The sequence below is a fragment of the Danio rerio genome, chromosome 23 (assembly GCF_049306965.1).
Source record: "Danio rerio strain Tuebingen ecotype United States chromosome 23, GRCz12tu, whole genome shotgun sequence".
Lineage (NCBI taxonomy): Eukaryota > Metazoa > Chordata > Actinopteri > Cypriniformes > Danionidae > Danio > Danio rerio.
In genome coordinates this window covers 39,393,592-39,411,847 of record NC_133198.1, presented here as the reverse complement: position 1 = coordinate 39,411,847, position 18,256 = coordinate 39,393,592, and the positions used below count along the sequence as shown (strand labels likewise).

The following is an 18,256-nucleotide window of genomic DNA, read 5'->3' as shown; positions in this document are numbered from 1 at the left end:
TTAAATAGTATTATTGCTTAACAATAATAAATAAATCTGAAATGTTCTTCGAAGTGTGTGGATTTGGTTTCAGTGTGACGCGTGCGCATCCCATTGTATGCGCCGAGGCCGTTTTTGGCGCGAGAGCTGCTCGCTGAGGAGCACGCTGATTGGCTGAACGCGCCGCTGGACGGATGCATGCGCGAGAGGCAGCAAACTCTGTGTGCAAGGAAAAAGCCGCCGCCGCCTCAGCCTCATTATCCAGCACGAATAGAGAAACGTCGAAAAATATCTCAGTAAGTATGACATAATCAGTCACATTAATGTACAAATGTGTCATTGTGGATTCGCTTTGCATTGGGAGCGAGCAGCGCTGTCAATGCCACGTTTAAAACGTGATAGGATCAGGTGAAATCTGTTCTGCTCGGCCCGCGCTGTTGCTAAGCAAAGGCTCGGTGCGTTAGCGAGCACGACGATAGCACTCAAATAAATGCGAAAACTCGTGTAAACGACTCGTTTGCAGCTGTTAAACGGTGAAAATCGTGGAAAGAAGTAGCGCGTGTGTGCTAATGACGCTAAATTAGCCTGCTATCTTGTGCCTAAACATCGGGGATTCTTGTTTATTGTTTTTTTCGCAGGCGATGGTGACCTGCTAAGCTTGCTTATAGTTCGTCATATATCAAAAACAGCATTGTGAAATACATGTACTTATTTCTCAAACACGTAAGTTTTATATATAGTTTTCTAGCAGAATGAGCTTTTAGCGACGCAAACAGTAGCAATCAATGATCCTTCTCTTGCTAAATGTTAGCATTGCAGCTAGCACTGCACATAAATACGTTCACGATTTGTTTGTATGTTGTGTATATTGAAATATAATTATTGGAAATTAGATTGCATATGGTAGGACAAGCTGTGCAGGTCTGCTAGGTGTTTTCACACAGTTTGGCCTTGCATGCTTGCTAAAATTTTTGATGACATTAAGATAAGAACACATGGCCGATTTATCGCATTCCTGGAGCTAGAGTTGTTAAATGTGTCTTGTAGGCAAATGCTGACATTAGTGCAATGCGTTTATGTTAGATTTAACAATGAAAAAAGTGTCCCACTTTTACTAGTTGTTTCGTAAACAATCTGTTGTTGTTATTATTGTAGAGTGTACGTTTAAAATAATTTAAATCGAAGTCTAATAGGTCTTTAGTGCGTGTATATTTCCAAAGAAATATGTAGGATACGTTTATTAGAGTTGAGTTTAAGATCAGAGTTTTATATCAATACAATTTTTTTTTGTGTTTAAATCAACTTTATTTGTTTAGGGGAGCTCTGAATGCTGTAATCCAGGTCTCATCTCTGCTCTTTAGGAGGTCACGCCCAACAATAGAAGACTGTAGGTGAGTGCAGGAAAAGCAAATGTTGACTTTTGTCATTGCTGTTAGAGTAATAAGTTTTCCTCTAACCAGTAAGATTTTGACCCTACTGCTTACTGTTTGTTGTGATCACGTTATGCATAATTAATGTAGTCGTTTTTGCTGGAAGTAGAGTTTACATGATATAGACAGCATTCAATACTGTCTTGTAGAATGTAGCTTATACTAGGCATGGGGCGATAAGCGTTTTCAAGGTATACCACAATTTGGAAAAGTCGAGGTTTTAAAACCACCAAAATATAATGCTATATCGTTCCTATGGTATATGTAAGTTTTTTTTAATCTAATTTTTAACGACAACATTATCTTCAGCAGAAAATATATCCTTAAATGCCGTTTTAAATTATAGAGAAATCTAAATGAAGACAGCAGAAGTCAATGATTTGTTTTAATTCTTTAGCCTAACATGATTACTTTCCCAAAAAATGTTATGCATCTCAAAATAAAATATTTTGTATTCAAAGGGAAAAAGTGTTTGTTTTTTTTAAACCAGACAATTAAAAAGAATATATTGTAGAGCAGTGATCACAATACTGTGATATTTTTATCCAAGACGTTCAGTTTTACAAAAGAAACTAGTGCTAAGTAAGCATTGTTTTGTGTTCTTGGACACTGAGTAATTAATAAAAAAAAATGGTTAGTATAATTGAGGTGACAAATATATAAGTAAAGCTAAGAAAACAAGATACAGTAGAAATAAAGCTTTTATTTGCTTTTAAAAATCAGTTGTGAAGTTAATAAATTTACAATTTGTCTTGAAACTTGATGTTAATTTTGTGCAGATTTAAAATATAAATAATATATGGTTAGTCTTTTTGTCCAAATCTCTATTTCTTGTTACTGTTTTTTTTTTTATATAAAATAACATTATAATTAGATGTGTAGATATTTGGCAAAACCTATAGTCCATAGATCATCAGGTGTTTGTTTCGCATGTTGTTCAATGCATTTACTTCAGTTCATATCAGGAACAGTGTTTTAATTAATATGGTCAAATACAGATTTTCATTAGTCTTATTTGCAAAATTTATTTTTTATATAACTTTTTTCATTGTATAGTAAATATTGTGGCTGGGCGATTTATGGGCCTAAAATCTAAATCTCAATTAATTGAACATTTTAACTCTATTACAATTAATTAATTAATGAATGATTATTTTCCCTCGTAGTTCTCTGACAAGTTTTATATGCTGTCTCAAGGCATCTCTGGCGCAGTTTCCAATCATTGTCAGTGTAGTGCAAAGTAAGGCTTAAGAATGAGTCCATCGTCTTACTTGACCAAGGATCAGTTGTGGCTCAAAGTTGCCGCAAAAGTAGAAATCGGCCACAGCCTTTAACAGAGCGGGGTTACGTGACTTGTAGGGAAAGTAATTGAAAAAAAATTGTCCTGGGAAAATTAGATTGATTATAGTTTTATTTTGATTACTTTTCAATTAATTGCCCAGCCCTAGTAAATAACATAATAATAAAAATAATTTGATTGTCATCAATACAAATATGTAGTTATGTAATTATTTTTTATTTCAGTTCAACCACTTTCCTCCCCAGACCAGGGAGCCACACAGGTCAAATTTGCTTGTAGTAAAGACTTTCAGAATCAGCCATGGGAAAGAAGAGCCAGAACCGTGAAGATGATGAAGCTGCTTCCTCAGATGAGGAAGAGTACGTTGTGGAGAAGGTCTTGGACAGGAGAGTTGTGAAGGGGCGTGTGGAGTATTTCCTCAAATGGAAAGGCTTTACAGAGTAAGTGCTCATTGCATTTTGCATAATCCAGTACTGTCTGAGCGATAGTTTTCATGTCTCAGGACCCCTGGTATGTGTTTCAGCATGTCTTAAAATGCATGAAAAGAGACTCAGTTCAGATACAATGAAAATGCTCTTAATTTAAATACTAATGATCTGGCTTACTTACTGGGGTTTGCTTGCAGTTAGACGGGGCATCATGGAAAAAATAAAATGCATTTTCTTTTAGTTTTTTCCAAATATTTTTGACCAGTTGTAATATTCAGATTTAAAAATGTACCTGTTCAAAGAAAAAGTGGTGTAACTGTAAAACTTGTTAAATATCTTAGCAGAAAAAACTAATGCTTATTTGAATGCAAAAGCTACTCTACAAAAAATAAAGTGAAGAAAATAGTAAATGTTTCTTAGCCAGAAAGTGAATGTTCATTGTGTGAGATACATGCAAAAATTCAAGGCAATTTACATTCAAAATCATAAAAAATGATTCACTGTCACAATAAATAGGGATGTCCAGATCCGATCACATGACCAAAATTCAGGCCCAGACGTGCGCTTTCAGAATCGGACGTTAACTTCTGATCAGGACTCGAATAAATAAATATATATATATATATATATATATATATATATATATATATGTGTGTGTGTGTGTGTGTGTGTGTGTGTGTGTGTGTGTATATATATATATATATATATATATATATATATATATATATATATATATATATATATATATATATATATATATATATATATATATATATATATAGCAGTGGCACAGAGTTAGACCACTTTCATTTGGTCAAATGCCAGCAAAGTAAAACATGAAAGCAGCGTAAATCGTGAGTATATCTGTGATTTGGAGGTATTATAAATTTTATGACGACAACATTGCTATAGCAAACGGAGTTGTTAAAATAAGGTGATTTAATTAAAGTATAAGGAACATCCTGGATCTGTTTCTTAGCTCTTCTTTATTCTTTTTGTTTGTGTTTTAGAAGTATCGGATTGGTTTTCAGTATCGGTAGATTCTCAAGATCAAATGACTGACTCGAGGGCAAAAAAGCTGATCGGGACATCCCTAACAATAAACATAAAAAATTAAACGTGAAAAGTTTGTTACAGGTTTATGAAAAAAGATGTTCCAAAGCAGCATTTTGTGTCAGTAGCCTATTAAAAGTCAAGAGATTTTGTGCCCAAATTATTATTTTTTTTATAACTCTTTATTGGCTTATTGTCACAGTATCTAATTGTTAGGTTTGCTTATTTGTGTTTGAACATCTTCCTTGAATTTAGAAATCATAGAATTATGGCAAAATATTACATAAAACTTCACATGAACGTTTAGCCTGTATTAGTTTGCACCCTTGATTTGAAGAAATCCAGTGGCTTTAATAGATCATGCATTTATTGTCTTGCAGGAAACACAACACATGGGAACCAGAGAAGAACCTGGACTGTCCAGAGCTCATCTCTGAGTTCATGAAGACCTACAAAAAAGGAAACAGTGCAAGCCCACCAAGCAGCAAGTCCTCCAGTACAGGCCCCTCTTCAGCCCGTCCCAAAGACAGCAGTGGCAGCAGCAGCACCAGCAAGAGGAAAAACTCTGAGGAAGAGAACGGGAGCAGCAGCAAACCCAAGAAGAAAAAGGAGGTAAAGTATTTACAGAGAGTGTGAGAGAGCTCACACTTTAGAGTTATTTGCATGCTATTACCATATCAATTACGTCCAGTGTGCTGAAATACTTTCTCAATTGTTTCTCACATCAATACTTGCCTAAGTGGCATTGGGAAAGGGTGACTATTGATTTTTAACGTGGTTTTGATTGTTGTTTTTGTTTTTCTTAGGATGAGATCCTTGTAGCGAGAGGGTTTGAGCGAGGCCTGGAGCCTGAGAAGATTATTGGAGCAACAGACTCCTGTGGAGACCTTATGTTCCTTATGAAGTGGTGAGTACTACAGAGTATTGCATGTGAAAAGCTGTTTATTTCAGTGAAACTGTTTTGCTCAGTGCTTGGAAACAGTTAATATCAAGTCACAAAATCTGGCCATAGATTTATTAAAGCGATAGTTTACACAACAAATTTTACTCACCATTTACTTAGCCTCGGGTGATTGCAATGCTTATAGTTTCTGTTTTTTTCTGTTAAACATACTACTAAGATACTACTAACAAATCAGGGACTAAGCCGAAAGAAAGTGAATGAGAGAACAAAATATATTTCGAAGAAAAAAACTGGTAAACATTGGCATCCATAGTAAGAAAAACAAAGAATAAACAACTCGAACAGGTTTTGACAAAGTGGAGGTTGAGTAAAATGATGCTGGGATATTCATTTTTAGATGAGCCGTCTCTTTAAAATCTAAAATCAAGGCCTCTTTTTTTTCAAAACAGCTTTTAGACTAAAAATTAAGTACTCCGATTTTATTTGGATCCAAGCACATGGGGACCTCAAGATACATGCTAATGATAAAAATAAGGCAGGCTGTGTTTAGCTGGACAATTTTGATTGAATCACCTGAAGTGGAGGTTGAAACCATAGTGTTAATCGCCACATTTACACCTGCCATTATGTCTGGAAATTATTCTAATGTCCCTTTTTAAAAAGCACATTCACACCCTTTGTGTGACTGAATAGGATGGAGGATGAGGATGGAACTGTTCATTTCTCTCCTTTCTCCAACTATTTACAGTTGTATGTTTGAAAGCGTTCAATGGAGTGTACACTCTGCATTTATTTGTTTACCTTATTTACAGTTTACATCTGTTTTTAAGTAATTGCATTTCTTGATTAGTAAACCAACTTTAAGGTTGTATTTAGCTTAGCAAACAATTTATGCTGGATTTTCTGTATAGATCCGTTTTTTGCCTCTGTTACCTTTTGCATTGTAAAGCATGCTTGGCATTATAAACCATTTATTATTCTAATAGTCTCTAACCATGCGTCAAATGTTACAGTAAAATAAGTCAGCTTACATTTTTACAATCAATGAAACTTCCATTTTCTGCATATTTCAGTGTTCACTATCACATATTCAGAAATTTCTAATTTACATCTGTAAATTGGGCCCCACATACTTGTTGCATAAACGGCGTAAATCGCACTTAAGCTGCGTTTATTTGAGAGCGCAAAAGATTTGCGCTTGAGCCGCGTATATTTAAGGGGGCGTGCAAGAGGTTTTGTGCACAAGCAGAGGAAATCAGCGCGTATTGGAGAGTAGAGCACGTAAATACGATCTTGACCTGTAATACTTCGCTCACAACATTGTCCATTTGTCATTGAAACCACGCCATAGGTATTTCTATTTGTCTAAAAGGTCTGCTGCCACAGCTGAAAAAAAATCCTAGAGGAAACACTGCACTTGCTGCGAAATTAACTTTTCGTTGTTTCTGCTGTCCTGCTACAGGAAGGACTCTGACGAGGCAGACCTTGTGCTTGCAAAAGAAGCCAATCACAAGTGCCCACAGATTGTCATTGCCTTCTACGAGGAGCGTCTGACCTGGCATGAAGACGGAGACAAGAAGGAGAAGAGTGCCACAGCGGTGTAAAGGGCAGAGGTTTGGGAAAGACATACAGTCCTCCAAAACCTTGCACCGATGACACTCTCATAGCCAACTTTTAACGGACCATTTAGAAAACGAAAGGCCAGCGAGTATCGGAGGTTTACTGCCCACCACAACAACCTCCGTCCACCTTCACCAAAACACATCTCTCATCAGACAGAGCGAACGGTGGCTGCGGCAGAGCGGTGGAATGTGGAAAACTCTTACTTCTCTTACTCTCTCTGATCTTCCTTCTGTTTTGTCATGATTTGTGTATTCGTGCCCCTACAACTATGTTCTTATGATGTGTTGTGTGCTAGTGTAGATGTGAAACGATGAAAAAAAACCCGTACATGTCCAACTTTTAACTTTTATTCGTTCAGATTTCACAGTATTGCGGAACATGACTGAATGAAATCAGTCGAGTTTGCGTTCGTTAACATCTGCAATGCTGGATGAAAAAGCGACGCCATCGTTTTTTATTTACAAAACTGCTTCTTAATTGATGCCGTTCGCATTTTGCTTATTTTTTTCCCCCCAATCAAGTAGATTTAAGTTTGCTTTATTGCAATTTTAACTTTAAAAAAAGTCCTTTGTGGGCCAAATTATCATACGATTTTTATTGGGCTTGTTTGTTTTTTATCAGTACATCTACCTAAATGATCTATATCTTATTACCCAGACTAAAATCAGGACATTTGGATAAATTTTAACATCTGTGTAAAAATATCTTTTAAAATGTCAACCTTGGCCCTTTTTATCCGCTATTCGATCTTATCACTGTTGCTTGCAGGAGGACAGACAATCGTCATCATGTGAGTGTGTAAAGGGACATTTCTATCTATTTCTACACACTTTTCTTCCATGATTTTATTTTCCCTCCATAAAACGGAAGCGATTATACTCCCTCTTGTGGCTGATTTGCTGAACACATTCCCTGTTTGACCTCATTCACACGTAGTTCAAGCATTGTCGGGTTCTTATATTACTTTTTTAACCTAGAGTTGATTCAATAAAATGGTGTTTATCAAGGTCACATGACTACACTAGAGTTTTGTGCGCTTCTTCGCAAAGACACTGAACAAAAGCTACTGATATCGACAGCTGTAAAAGAGTGAGAATGGTTTAGCTGGAGATGGAATAGTGTGTATCGGGGGGATGTTTCTAAACATTTATACAGGGTTAAACATGATGTTGTAGGTACATTTCTATTATTTTTTTGTATGCTTTTATAATCCTGCCATGATCATTTATACATGTGACTCATTTCTAGCTGATAGAAGTTTTTAAAATGTGCAACAATTATGTCTATTTGCTATTTTAAGTTCACAGTCGTTTTTAATGTACTGTAACAAGCTGTAGTAAATCTAGTTTCCAACACTTCAGTTTTTGGAAACTCCAAACCCTGGGTTTTGGACTCAAGTCACGCACAATACATTTCATTGTAGTGCTGAGATTATGCAAGTTTTACTTTGTGCAATGTTTGTGGGGAAAACCAGTTTTTAACAGCTTATAACGATTGATCAGATAGCAGTTGGCTGAATCTGCACATTTTGCGCTATAAAAAAAACAACAGTGCTGATGTGAACCAGCAGATGTCATAATAGAGCAACTCTTGTCTGTTTGTCTCAGCTGGACGAAAAAAAAAAAGTGTGTGGCTGTAAGAGTTGCACAGTGATTTTTGACCAAATCCAGCAGATCAAAATCTATACTGTTGGACACATTTGTATTTTAAAACATTTGCATCCGCATGCAAAGTCAGTTTGCTTATATTTAGGTTCTCATTTGTGCATATTTTCTCAATTATGCCATATTAGGACGTCACTTTCAGTAGTATTTATTCAGTTTTGTGCCAGAACATTTATATGAATGCCATACTTTTCTATTTTATTTGCGCTTTACAACGCATATTTTTCACATGACAGTCTGCAGATTGTTTTAACCTCATTAAATAGACTTCCAGCTCACTCTTTGCTTTGTATCCTGTCTGTGTTGTAGCTTTGGAGAGGTGGCGTCTGAGTCCTAAAACCCCTCCCTGAAGCACTCGACTACCTCAGTAGCAGTGGAATTTTCCAAAGGGGAAAAGGGGGAAGGGGTTCAGCTCTGAGCTGGAATGCAGAGGTCACTTGTAAATTTTCAGCCCCGGGGAGCAGAAGTCTCAGCAGATAGTGGAGAGGCAGCGTTTATGCTTTAAAGAAGACTGGAGAGCATCAGGAGAGACCAAGCACAGAGTAGGCTACTGTATATAAAGTCACATTTAACAAAAAATACGGTACATCATAACCAATAACGATAATTAGCCAATGATGATAATACTCATTTCATGTGCATACTGCGGTTTTAGTGACTGCAGCTTAAATATAATCGTTTTCATTAGTTAATTGCTCTTCTATTGTAAAATATAAGGCCTTTCTAGATTGTTTGTATTAACTTTAGCGTGATTTGTGCATTACAGTTTTTGGCTGGAAATTATAAAAGACATTGTGGACTTGAATGTTAATTTGGCAGAGTAAGAAGATTGAGTAATGCAATCTCACTAATATTTAGTTTCTATTTAGGTTCCATATTTTCATAGCCGTCCTCTATAGTCTCTAAATAAACGTTATACATAATTTCATAACTATTTTAATGACTTTACCAGCATCATTTTAAGTAGCAGCAACTTCCATTCAATATTGTAAGGGATTTTAACCACAATTTTAGTTGTTACTTGATCAGGCTAGTTTGTTGCAGGGGAAAGAGTTTTCATTAAAAAGTGTCTCACATCACTGTAAATGGCATTCTTCATAAATAGCATTTCTGTTTACTTACACCAGGGGTGTCTAAACTCAGTCCTGAAAGGCCGGTGTACTTGAGGGTTTAAGTTCAACCCTAATTAAACCCACCTGAACCAGTTTAAACTCTTAACTAGATATACTAGAAACCTCATAGCAAGTGTGTTGAAGCAAGTTGTAGCTAAACTCTGCTGGACACAAGCCCTCCAGGACTGAGTTTGGACACCCCTGACCTAAACCAAATATAAAAAGAGCATTGCCATGGGTATATCATCATATTGAATACTTTAGTTTACAAGATGATCACTAGTATCAAGGTGTCCCTTGAATTGCTGGAGCTTGGCTGGCAATATTTTAGTAGTTTACCTTCTGCACTGTAAAAAATATACAACCAATTAGTCAGAACAGCAAGTGCTTTAGTTCATTGTAACTTATTACTTAGTTAATCATGTTACAACTTAATTTAATAATTTTACACAAGTGGTTTTAAGTCAGTTTAATAAAGTACAAGTATAATAAAATCATAAGTTTGATTTAATTCAAGTTAAAAATCTAAGGCAACCTAGATTTTTTAGAGTATGAAAAAATAATTTGCCATAATTCCAGCGACATTGCTCTTCTGCTGTTTTATTTTTTTATTTTGTGGGTGTGTTTTAAATTTTTTATCATTATACTTAGCCAGACTTGGTGTGAACATAATTTAAATGGATAGTTCTTTAAAAAAATACAATTTACTGACAATTTAAAAATTGACCATTTAAAGTCTTAATTTAACTCTACAATTTAAAGTTGGAAATACTGACTTGTAGGTATTAAATAATTTTAAGCGGGTCTTAATTTTACCTTGTTTATGTAAAGCTATAATGACCAATAATACATCTCAATAATCTTTAACAAAAACTGTTACAGTCTGTTGTCCATACATTTAGTTTTTAATTTATGTTGAAAAATATTTGTATACAACTAGTGTCTGCTTGGTTTTACATTATTCTAAATATGTGTGTAAGAAAGAGCTAATCAAAATGTTTTTTTGATGGGGCAAGTAAATATTTTTTTTGATGGGCCATGAAAAAAATACTTTGCATTTAACCCTAAATAAATCTGAAATTTCATACTTCATGGTCTTAAAAAGTCTTCAAATTGACTCCGAAACCTACAGAAACCCTGCTTAAAGAAACCCTTTGGGCATTGGAAGGATACCATAGTTCTCCGTAGAACCAGTACTGGGCCAATAAAGAACCTTTATTTTTGACAGTCAAACATTAATGACTTTTTAGTCCCATAGCAGTTTAAACTTTAAACAAATACAGAATTGTAATTTTCAGGTGAACTGTTCCTTTAAAGTCATAATACCTATGGTGAAACCCACAAAGCGGAACTTCTCGCAGGGGTTTGCCTTTCCTGAGCGCCGTTTTAACCAATACGCAAACAGTGCACGCTTTGAATATGTCTGGTGAAGCAAAAAAGTCGAACTCAAAAAAAAAAAAGTCTGTGTACATGATTTTTGGGATGCATGTGGTCCGATGGGTTTTTGCTGCGCATAAGCTCAAATAGATGGCTGTCAAGGGGACCACTGAACAGCTGTGGCCAAGGGCTGGAGTTTGGGAGGGGAGACTGCAGTAGTGGGTTCATCCAAACTGCAACACCATCCAAACCACCCAAACACACACAGAGAGTACACTGGAACAGCAGCGCTTCAGTTTTCTGCAGGACTCTGAAGTGTGATTTCATGTGCCGCTTTTTCCAATCTCTGTCATAACCTAAAAAGTTTAAACGCACACATAAGTGTAATTCTCCAGAACTGTAGCGCAATATTATGTGCTGCGTCATTAGGAACACAAGGTCACATCATTAGCGCTGACCTTTTGAGACTTCTATCAGCACTCTGTTGTTGAACTCATAACTCAGAGGTGATTCCACACTATTTAGTTCTTCTGCCATTATTACTTGTGTGCTTTAGTCTACATATGAACTACTCATAAAAGTTGCCTAATACTACTAAACAACACCAATTCTTGACTTTTTGATCAACTTCAGATGATGAATAATATATACACTGTTATAATAACACCTTTTAAAAAATTATACATTTTAATTCATTTTAAAATAATTATAATCTTTGGTGTAAACATGGATTAATTCTTAAACAATAATAATTTGTAAGGAATTAAAACATTTTGTGTGTTAAATGGGTAGTTTGCCCAAATAAAAAACATCTTCCACCTTTTTTCTGCATCCCATGATGCTTTAAACTAAATCAGTTGAATTTTTTTTCAGTGAGCAGTCATTCTTCTTAAAATGATCCATCAAATAGTAAAATTCAACCTTTTAATCTTAATGTACTGTTGAAAATACAATAAGAAAATAGTCTAGAAGAACAAATACCCATAGTCAACTCAAAAGAGCTTTTTTCTACAAATGCGCTTTTGAGTTTAATGTCACATTATTGTTATGGCAGATAAAAATTAAACAAAAAACTCAGTTTTCACAATGTTTATGGATTGTTTGTAGTGTCAACTTATTTTTTGAAGTGATTTGTTTTAGTTCTTTCAAATGGAAGTTGCCCTAACAGGAAGTGCAATCCATAATTTGAAGTAAATGTGTGGAGACAGATGCACTCTTTAAACTAAATGATCCAAAAAAAAGTCTACACTGTAAAAAGCATCGTGGTTGTCAAAAGTCATTTTAAAAACACAGTAAATTACCATATTTCATTGATTTTCATAAAATGTAATAAACAATTATTTTCTATGTACTCTGTGTCATTCACAAAAGTACTAAACCAGGCCTGTAGCCAGGGTGGGTTTGGGTAGTTTAAAAGATCCACCCCTCACTAACAAAAGTCCAGAATTTGTCCTATGCATGAGCTCATTTGTCTTATTTTGACTGCTATGCCATTATTAATAGTGAAAATATCCCATCGAAAACGGATTTAAGACCAAGTGGAATCCTCTGTTGGCTGTCGCATCAGTTTTGGCAAATGCACACAAATATTTTTCATGAGTCCAACATCTAGCTGTGCAAAAATATATACAATCTGACTAAGTGAAGTCATCTTTCGCTACTGTATTGTTTTTAAATAGAGGGATTATTTTACAAGTAACTTTTATTCTAAATCCTGGACCTTATTTTTGAAACAAAAAAATGATCAATAAAAAAGGTGTGAAGCACCAAAAGTGGCCCATATTAAAATGAATCTGAATACTAATTTGGCTATTGTTGTTATCCATGAATTTTCAAATGTCCTTTTGGTTATGATGACCTCCTGACAATCTTAACTATAACAATAATTAGCCAATGATAAAATTATTAATTTCATGCGCATACTGCAGTTTCAGTGACTGCAGCATATCATTTCATTAGTTCATAACTTTTCTAATGTACAGAAACATAACAAGCAAAATCTTCCTAGATTGTTTATATTAAAGCCTAAAGTGATTTGTATGTTGAAATTAAGGACAGTTTAGGCAGGGAATTGAAAAGAGACTTTTTGGACTTTTATGTCAATTTGTTAGGATAAAAAGAGGGATTAATTTAGTTTCATGAATATTTGGTTCCTATTTATTTTTTGCCCCATTTTTTGAACCAAAATTGTTAGCTGCATATTTTCTAACACAGCCATTGTATATAATTTCTAAATCAACATTATGCTTAGTAACAATTTTAATGACTTCAGTTCTTAAAATGATGCTAGAGAATTGTAGAACTTTTCCATATTGATATGCTTTTTTTACCACAATTTTAGTTGTTGCACTATCATGTAGTCATGCACTATCACAGCACATATTTTAACTTTCATTAAAAAGTTGCTCACATCAGTGTAAATGGCAACAGAATGCTTGATTAATGACATTTTTGTTTACTTTTAATAAAAAATAAAATAAACATTGCCATGGGTATATCAAAATTTTGAACTTTTATTCTAAATCTTGGAGCCTAAAAGGGTGTGAAGCACCAAAAGTGGACCATATTAAAATGAATCTGAATTTTGGCTATTGTTGTTATCCACTTTTTTGGTTATGATGACCATCCAACAATCTATTTCAGCTAACATAGTGATTAAAATGCAGTATTTAAATAAATAAATGAGGCCTATAACTGTAAAAGGGTTCACTTATTTAAGAAAAAAGAACCACCCTTTTCACCAGGCTGGCTATGGGCCTGTAAAGGCATCATGGTAAAACACTTGACATCAATCTAATGCAATTAACATTATCAACATTAGATGTACTATTAAACTAATTATGAGGAAATACTAAAGATCATAGTCGTCAATAAAAAGCCAATTTATATTTAATTTCTAAATATAGATAAAGGATAATGCAATTTTACTGTAGCATTATTAATATACCTGTATAGTGTATAACAGCCATTTCAAGATCCAATCAAATTGTTGAAATAATTTTGCATGTAGTCTGATGTATATTTCAATACTCTGCAGACATAAAAAGCCAAAACGCACACACAAGTGTAATTCAGCTGAATTTTAGTGCGATATTATGTGCGGCGTCATTAAGAGCGCAGGGTCAGGCCATTAGCGGTGACCTTTTGAGACACTTCTGGGCGCTCTATCGGGCTGCAGTTGGATCTGTGCGCTGTAATGCAGCAGCGACGCTCTTTGGAAAGCGCTGAGAAACAAAGACCAGCGTCTCTTTCTCTCTCTCTCTCCATCAGCCCCCTCCGTGGAGTGAAGTCTGGCGGTGCGTCCAGTCCTCCTCCACCCCCATCTCTTCCCCAACCGAGGGAGTGAGAGAATTATGGCCGCCATAAAAGGCAGATAATGCATTGTTAACTAATTCTGTCTGCTCAGAGCTGATGTATCCACTGCTCTAAATCTCCATGCCTCCAATAAAATGCAAATGCTAATGCTCGCCCTCCACGAGCTGATATCATTTTTAACAGGCCGGAGGTAAAAGCTGAGTTGGGGTGGAGCAGGGGACGAAACAGACAGTGTGTGAGCTTCACTATCCGGCAGGAGGAAAAGATAGAGCGTGCAGAGAAAAGCCTATTAGAGCTGCGTTTAATAGCTGAAGCTCTCGGTGAACGGTCGGTTCTGGCACCGGGGTTTTTGCAGGCAGAAGCTGAACGAGCGCAGAGTAAATGTCAGCCAGTATTGCTCTATGAACTGATTCATGGGCTTTTTTAAATTAGCTCTGAGCAAATCATTGCATTACTTTGTATGTATTATTTACAGCGCACGAAACGCGAGGAGATTTCCTGCTGAAATATTACATCCCTTAAGGACATTCTAATTATAAAAATCTTGCCATCTAAATCGTAAATATCCGTTTTAATACTTTCATTAAGATTTGTGGTGCGTTTGGCTATGATTGGCCCGATCTTTGTGACCAATCTTGGATGTTAAACATTGCATTTATCATTTAAATGTAAATTAATTCAATTAATATTAGATTAATATAATAGATTCCTATAAATAGGTCATATTTATATATGTAAGACAACACACACACACTGACACACACATACAGTAGAGTGCTCAACATACATAAGTACACCCCTTGCGAATCATTCATTCCATTTCTTTTTTCGGCTTAGTCCCTTTATTAATATGGGGTCGCCACAGCGGAATGAACCGCCAAGTATGCACAACATTATTTTTTGTGCATATACATTAGATTAGTCAGTACGGAAGCCAAATCTGGATCTCACCTAACAAAATAACTTATGATAATGATCCAAAATTAGTACACCCAAATTTATATGTTAGAGAAAAATATTAAATAAGAAATTCAATAACAGCAAAATTCAAGAGAAACAAAAAAATATAACATTTAGTATTTTACATGAATTTAATTGTATTATCTTTCTATTTCTACAGATGTTCAGTGACCAAAATATTATTTTAATAAATATATCCACTTTATAAATCTGATTTGTTCAAATGCAGCAAAATATATTACCTAAATTAAATGGAAAATGGATAAAAAATATAAATTTTCCAAATGGCATGTGCGTGACAGTGAATCAGTGGTTAGCATTGTCGTCTTACATCAAGAAGGTCTCTGGTTTGAGTCTCGGCTGTGTCAGGCATTTCTGTGTGGAGATTGTGTTCTCCCAGTGTTGGAGTGGGTTTTCTCCGGGTGCTCCAGTTCACCCACAGTCCAAAAGCATGCGCTATAAGTGAATTGAATAAATTAAATTGGCTGTATTGGTATGTGTGTGAATGAGTGAGAATGGGTGTTTCCCAGTACTGGGTTGCAGCTGTAAGGGCATTCGCTGTGTAAACCATATGCTGGATAAGTTGGCTTTTTATTCCGCTGTGGTGACCCCTGATAAATAAAGGGTCTAAGCCAAAGGAAAATGAATGAATGAAAATGGGATGTACTCAGTGATGTTGAGGACTGTATATTACTAATAATATGTAATAAATCAAAAGTAATTATTGTACACATAAACACACATAGAAATTCTAATTTTAGATATTAGATATTTCTTTAGATATATATTAGATGCATTTTCATAATTATTTGTAAATATATATTTATATAAATGTAGCTATTAGTAAAATTATATATTTAAAAATACTTATTTATATTTTATATAATAAACACAGGGCTCAGAATATATGACTACACCCAATTTTGAAAATGAATATGTTTATCCATTTCTCATGAATATGGGTCATATATATTACTGCATTTAAATAAAAAGGTTTATTGAGCAAATATATTTTTTCAAATAATATTTTAGTCACAAAGCATCTTTAGAAATGGAAAGTTAATAGATTTAAATTCTTGCAAAATATTACAAAAATAAATCACAAGCTACAGCCTTTCAACAAAATGTTATGTATTTTTGTTTCTCCACATTTTGCTATTTAAAAAAAAAGTAAGATTTCCCCTAACATATACATTTGTGCTACTAATTTTTGTATCATTATTGTAAGTTATTTTGTCAGATTAGCTTCAGATTTGGCTTCAGTACTTATCGAAAATTATTTATAGAAAATATTAATTTAAATGAGAGATTTTTGGGGGTGTACTCTTTTATGCTAAGCACTGTTTTTATAGTTCATATCCAAATGATATACTTTACTATTATTATGATGTTATTACAAGATCTTGTTCATGTCCTGCAGTTTTATTTCTTTGAGACTTTATACTGTACAATGAACAGAACACAGTTATTTGCTGTACTCATTCCTGTGTGACTCTGGACCCCGCTGGGGCTTCTAAATATTGATTTAGATCTGTACTTCAATTACAGGATGGTAGTTTTCTGTCATTTGTTAATGACGGCTGATTTGTGTCCCTTCTACACTTGCAGTGTTCTGTAATTAGACAGTAAATTCATTTTCACGGGGACATTAAAGATGAGAAAGCCTGAAAGAGATAATGTCAAGCGCTTATAAGCTGAAAATGTTTATTTGGAGCTTTTTAACCACACTGAATTATTCTTACAGCAGAATTAAACCAGCCCTGCAATTACACATCCTGCTTTATATATTTATTTATATGATTTATGTAACGTCCATCTGCAAATGCGTCGCGGCTGACCTCCTCTAGCATAAAAATTGACCACTCAGCTGATAAAGCCTCATCATAGCCGGCCAAATTCACTTCTAAATGTAGCTTTCAATTGCTTCGCGCTTAGTAGTATTGCCCAGTTTTCTCTGATGACTGTTATTTAATGCGTATAGAAGCCTAAACTGATCACAGTGCAGCTGGAAGTAACTGCACAGTTAATCTCAGTAACCGTCTCAGTTCTGCTCTGAAATTACACACTTGTGTGTGTTCATCGTGTTGAGGGAAGCAATTAAACACCTTTGAGTTCCAGCACTGCGATATAAATCCAATCTGAGCATGTAGATCGCTCTGACTTTTCCAGCTACTTCCTAAATTCATCAGCGATTGGATTTAGAAATATTTTTACAATGCACTTTTTAGCATTTTAAAGCTTTTTTCATGCAATTTTGACTTTTTGAAAAAGGGTTTTTTAGTCTAATGCAGAGATGCCCAAACATTTTCTTATGCAGGGCCAAAAACCACACTGACTGAGGCTAGTGGGCTGGAGGTAAATATTATTGCATGGATAATTTCCCAATTTATTTAATAAAAATTAAAAATACCTAGAAAATATATATTTTTTTACATTTAAAAATGTATTTATTTACTACATTTACATTTAACATTTAATTACATTTACTTGAAACATTTAATTTCAATTTGTTTGTCTGGAATGGGGCGAAGCAGTGGCGCAGTAGGTAGTGGTGTCACCTCACAGCAAGAAGGTCGCTGGGTTGCTAGTTCGAATCTCGGCTCAGTTGGTGTTTCTGTGTGGAGTTTGCATTCAAAGTCATGCGGTACAGGTGAATTGGGTAGGATAAATTGTTTGTAGTGTGTGTGTATATGTCTATGTGTGTGTGTGGATGTTTCCCAGAGATGGGTTGCGGCTGGAAGGGCATCCTCTGCGTAAGAACATACTGGATAAGTTGGCTTTTCATTCCGCTGTGGCGACCTCGGATTAATATAGGGACTAAGCCAACAAGAAAATGAATAAATGAATGTTTCTGGAATGCTTATTTTAAAATGAGTATTTTCCTGCATTTAGCCACAAATCTTCACATTCTGAAGGCTTTTAATGTGGATTTGATAATAACTTGCCTTTTGATCAAATAGTATTTGAAAAATTGCCTGATTATATACATTTATTCCCACAAAAAAAAAAAAAATGAAATTTTGAACTGGACTGACTAATGAATGTATGCAAATTAGCATGCTTCCAATTCTTCATATAATCAGTCAGCAGGGGATGAATCTAACCATCAAC

The 18,256-nt window shown here is 35.0% G+C and overlaps 1 protein-coding gene across 5 annotated transcripts; it reads left to right on the top strand.

The window, feature by feature from the left end:
* Positions 1-202: 202 nt before the first annotated feature.
* cbx5 (chromobox homolog 5 (HP1 alpha homolog, Drosophila)) lies at positions 203-8,659 on the top strand. Of its 5 annotated transcripts, none has more exons than XM_073938538.1 (6): positions 203-275; positions 1,296-1,370; positions 2,955-3,149; positions 4,571-4,802; positions 4,997-5,097; positions 6,557-8,659. In XM_073938538.1, the coding sequence occupies exons 3-6, from the start codon at positions 3,010-3,012 to the stop codon at positions 6,696-6,698; spliced, it is 615 nt and encodes a 204-aa protein (XP_073794639.1). In that variant the 5' UTR covers positions 203-275; positions 1,296-1,370; positions 2,955-3,009; the 3' UTR covers positions 6,699-8,659.
* Positions 8,660-18,256: the final 9,597 nt, after the last annotated feature.

Coding starts and splice junctions, on each gene's coding strand:
- cbx5 (XM_021469820.3), top strand. CDS start 3,010: ATGGGAAAGAAGAGCCAGAACCGTGAAGATGATGAAGCTGCTTCCTCA. Junction 3,150..4,570: donor AAATGGAAAGGCTTTACAGA/GTAAGTGCTCAT, acceptor ATTGTCTTGCAG/GAAACACAACACATGGGAAC. Junction 4,803..4,996: donor AACCCAAGAAGAAAAAGGAG/GTAAAGTATTTA, acceptor TGTTTTTCTTAG/GATGAGATCCTTGTAGCGAG.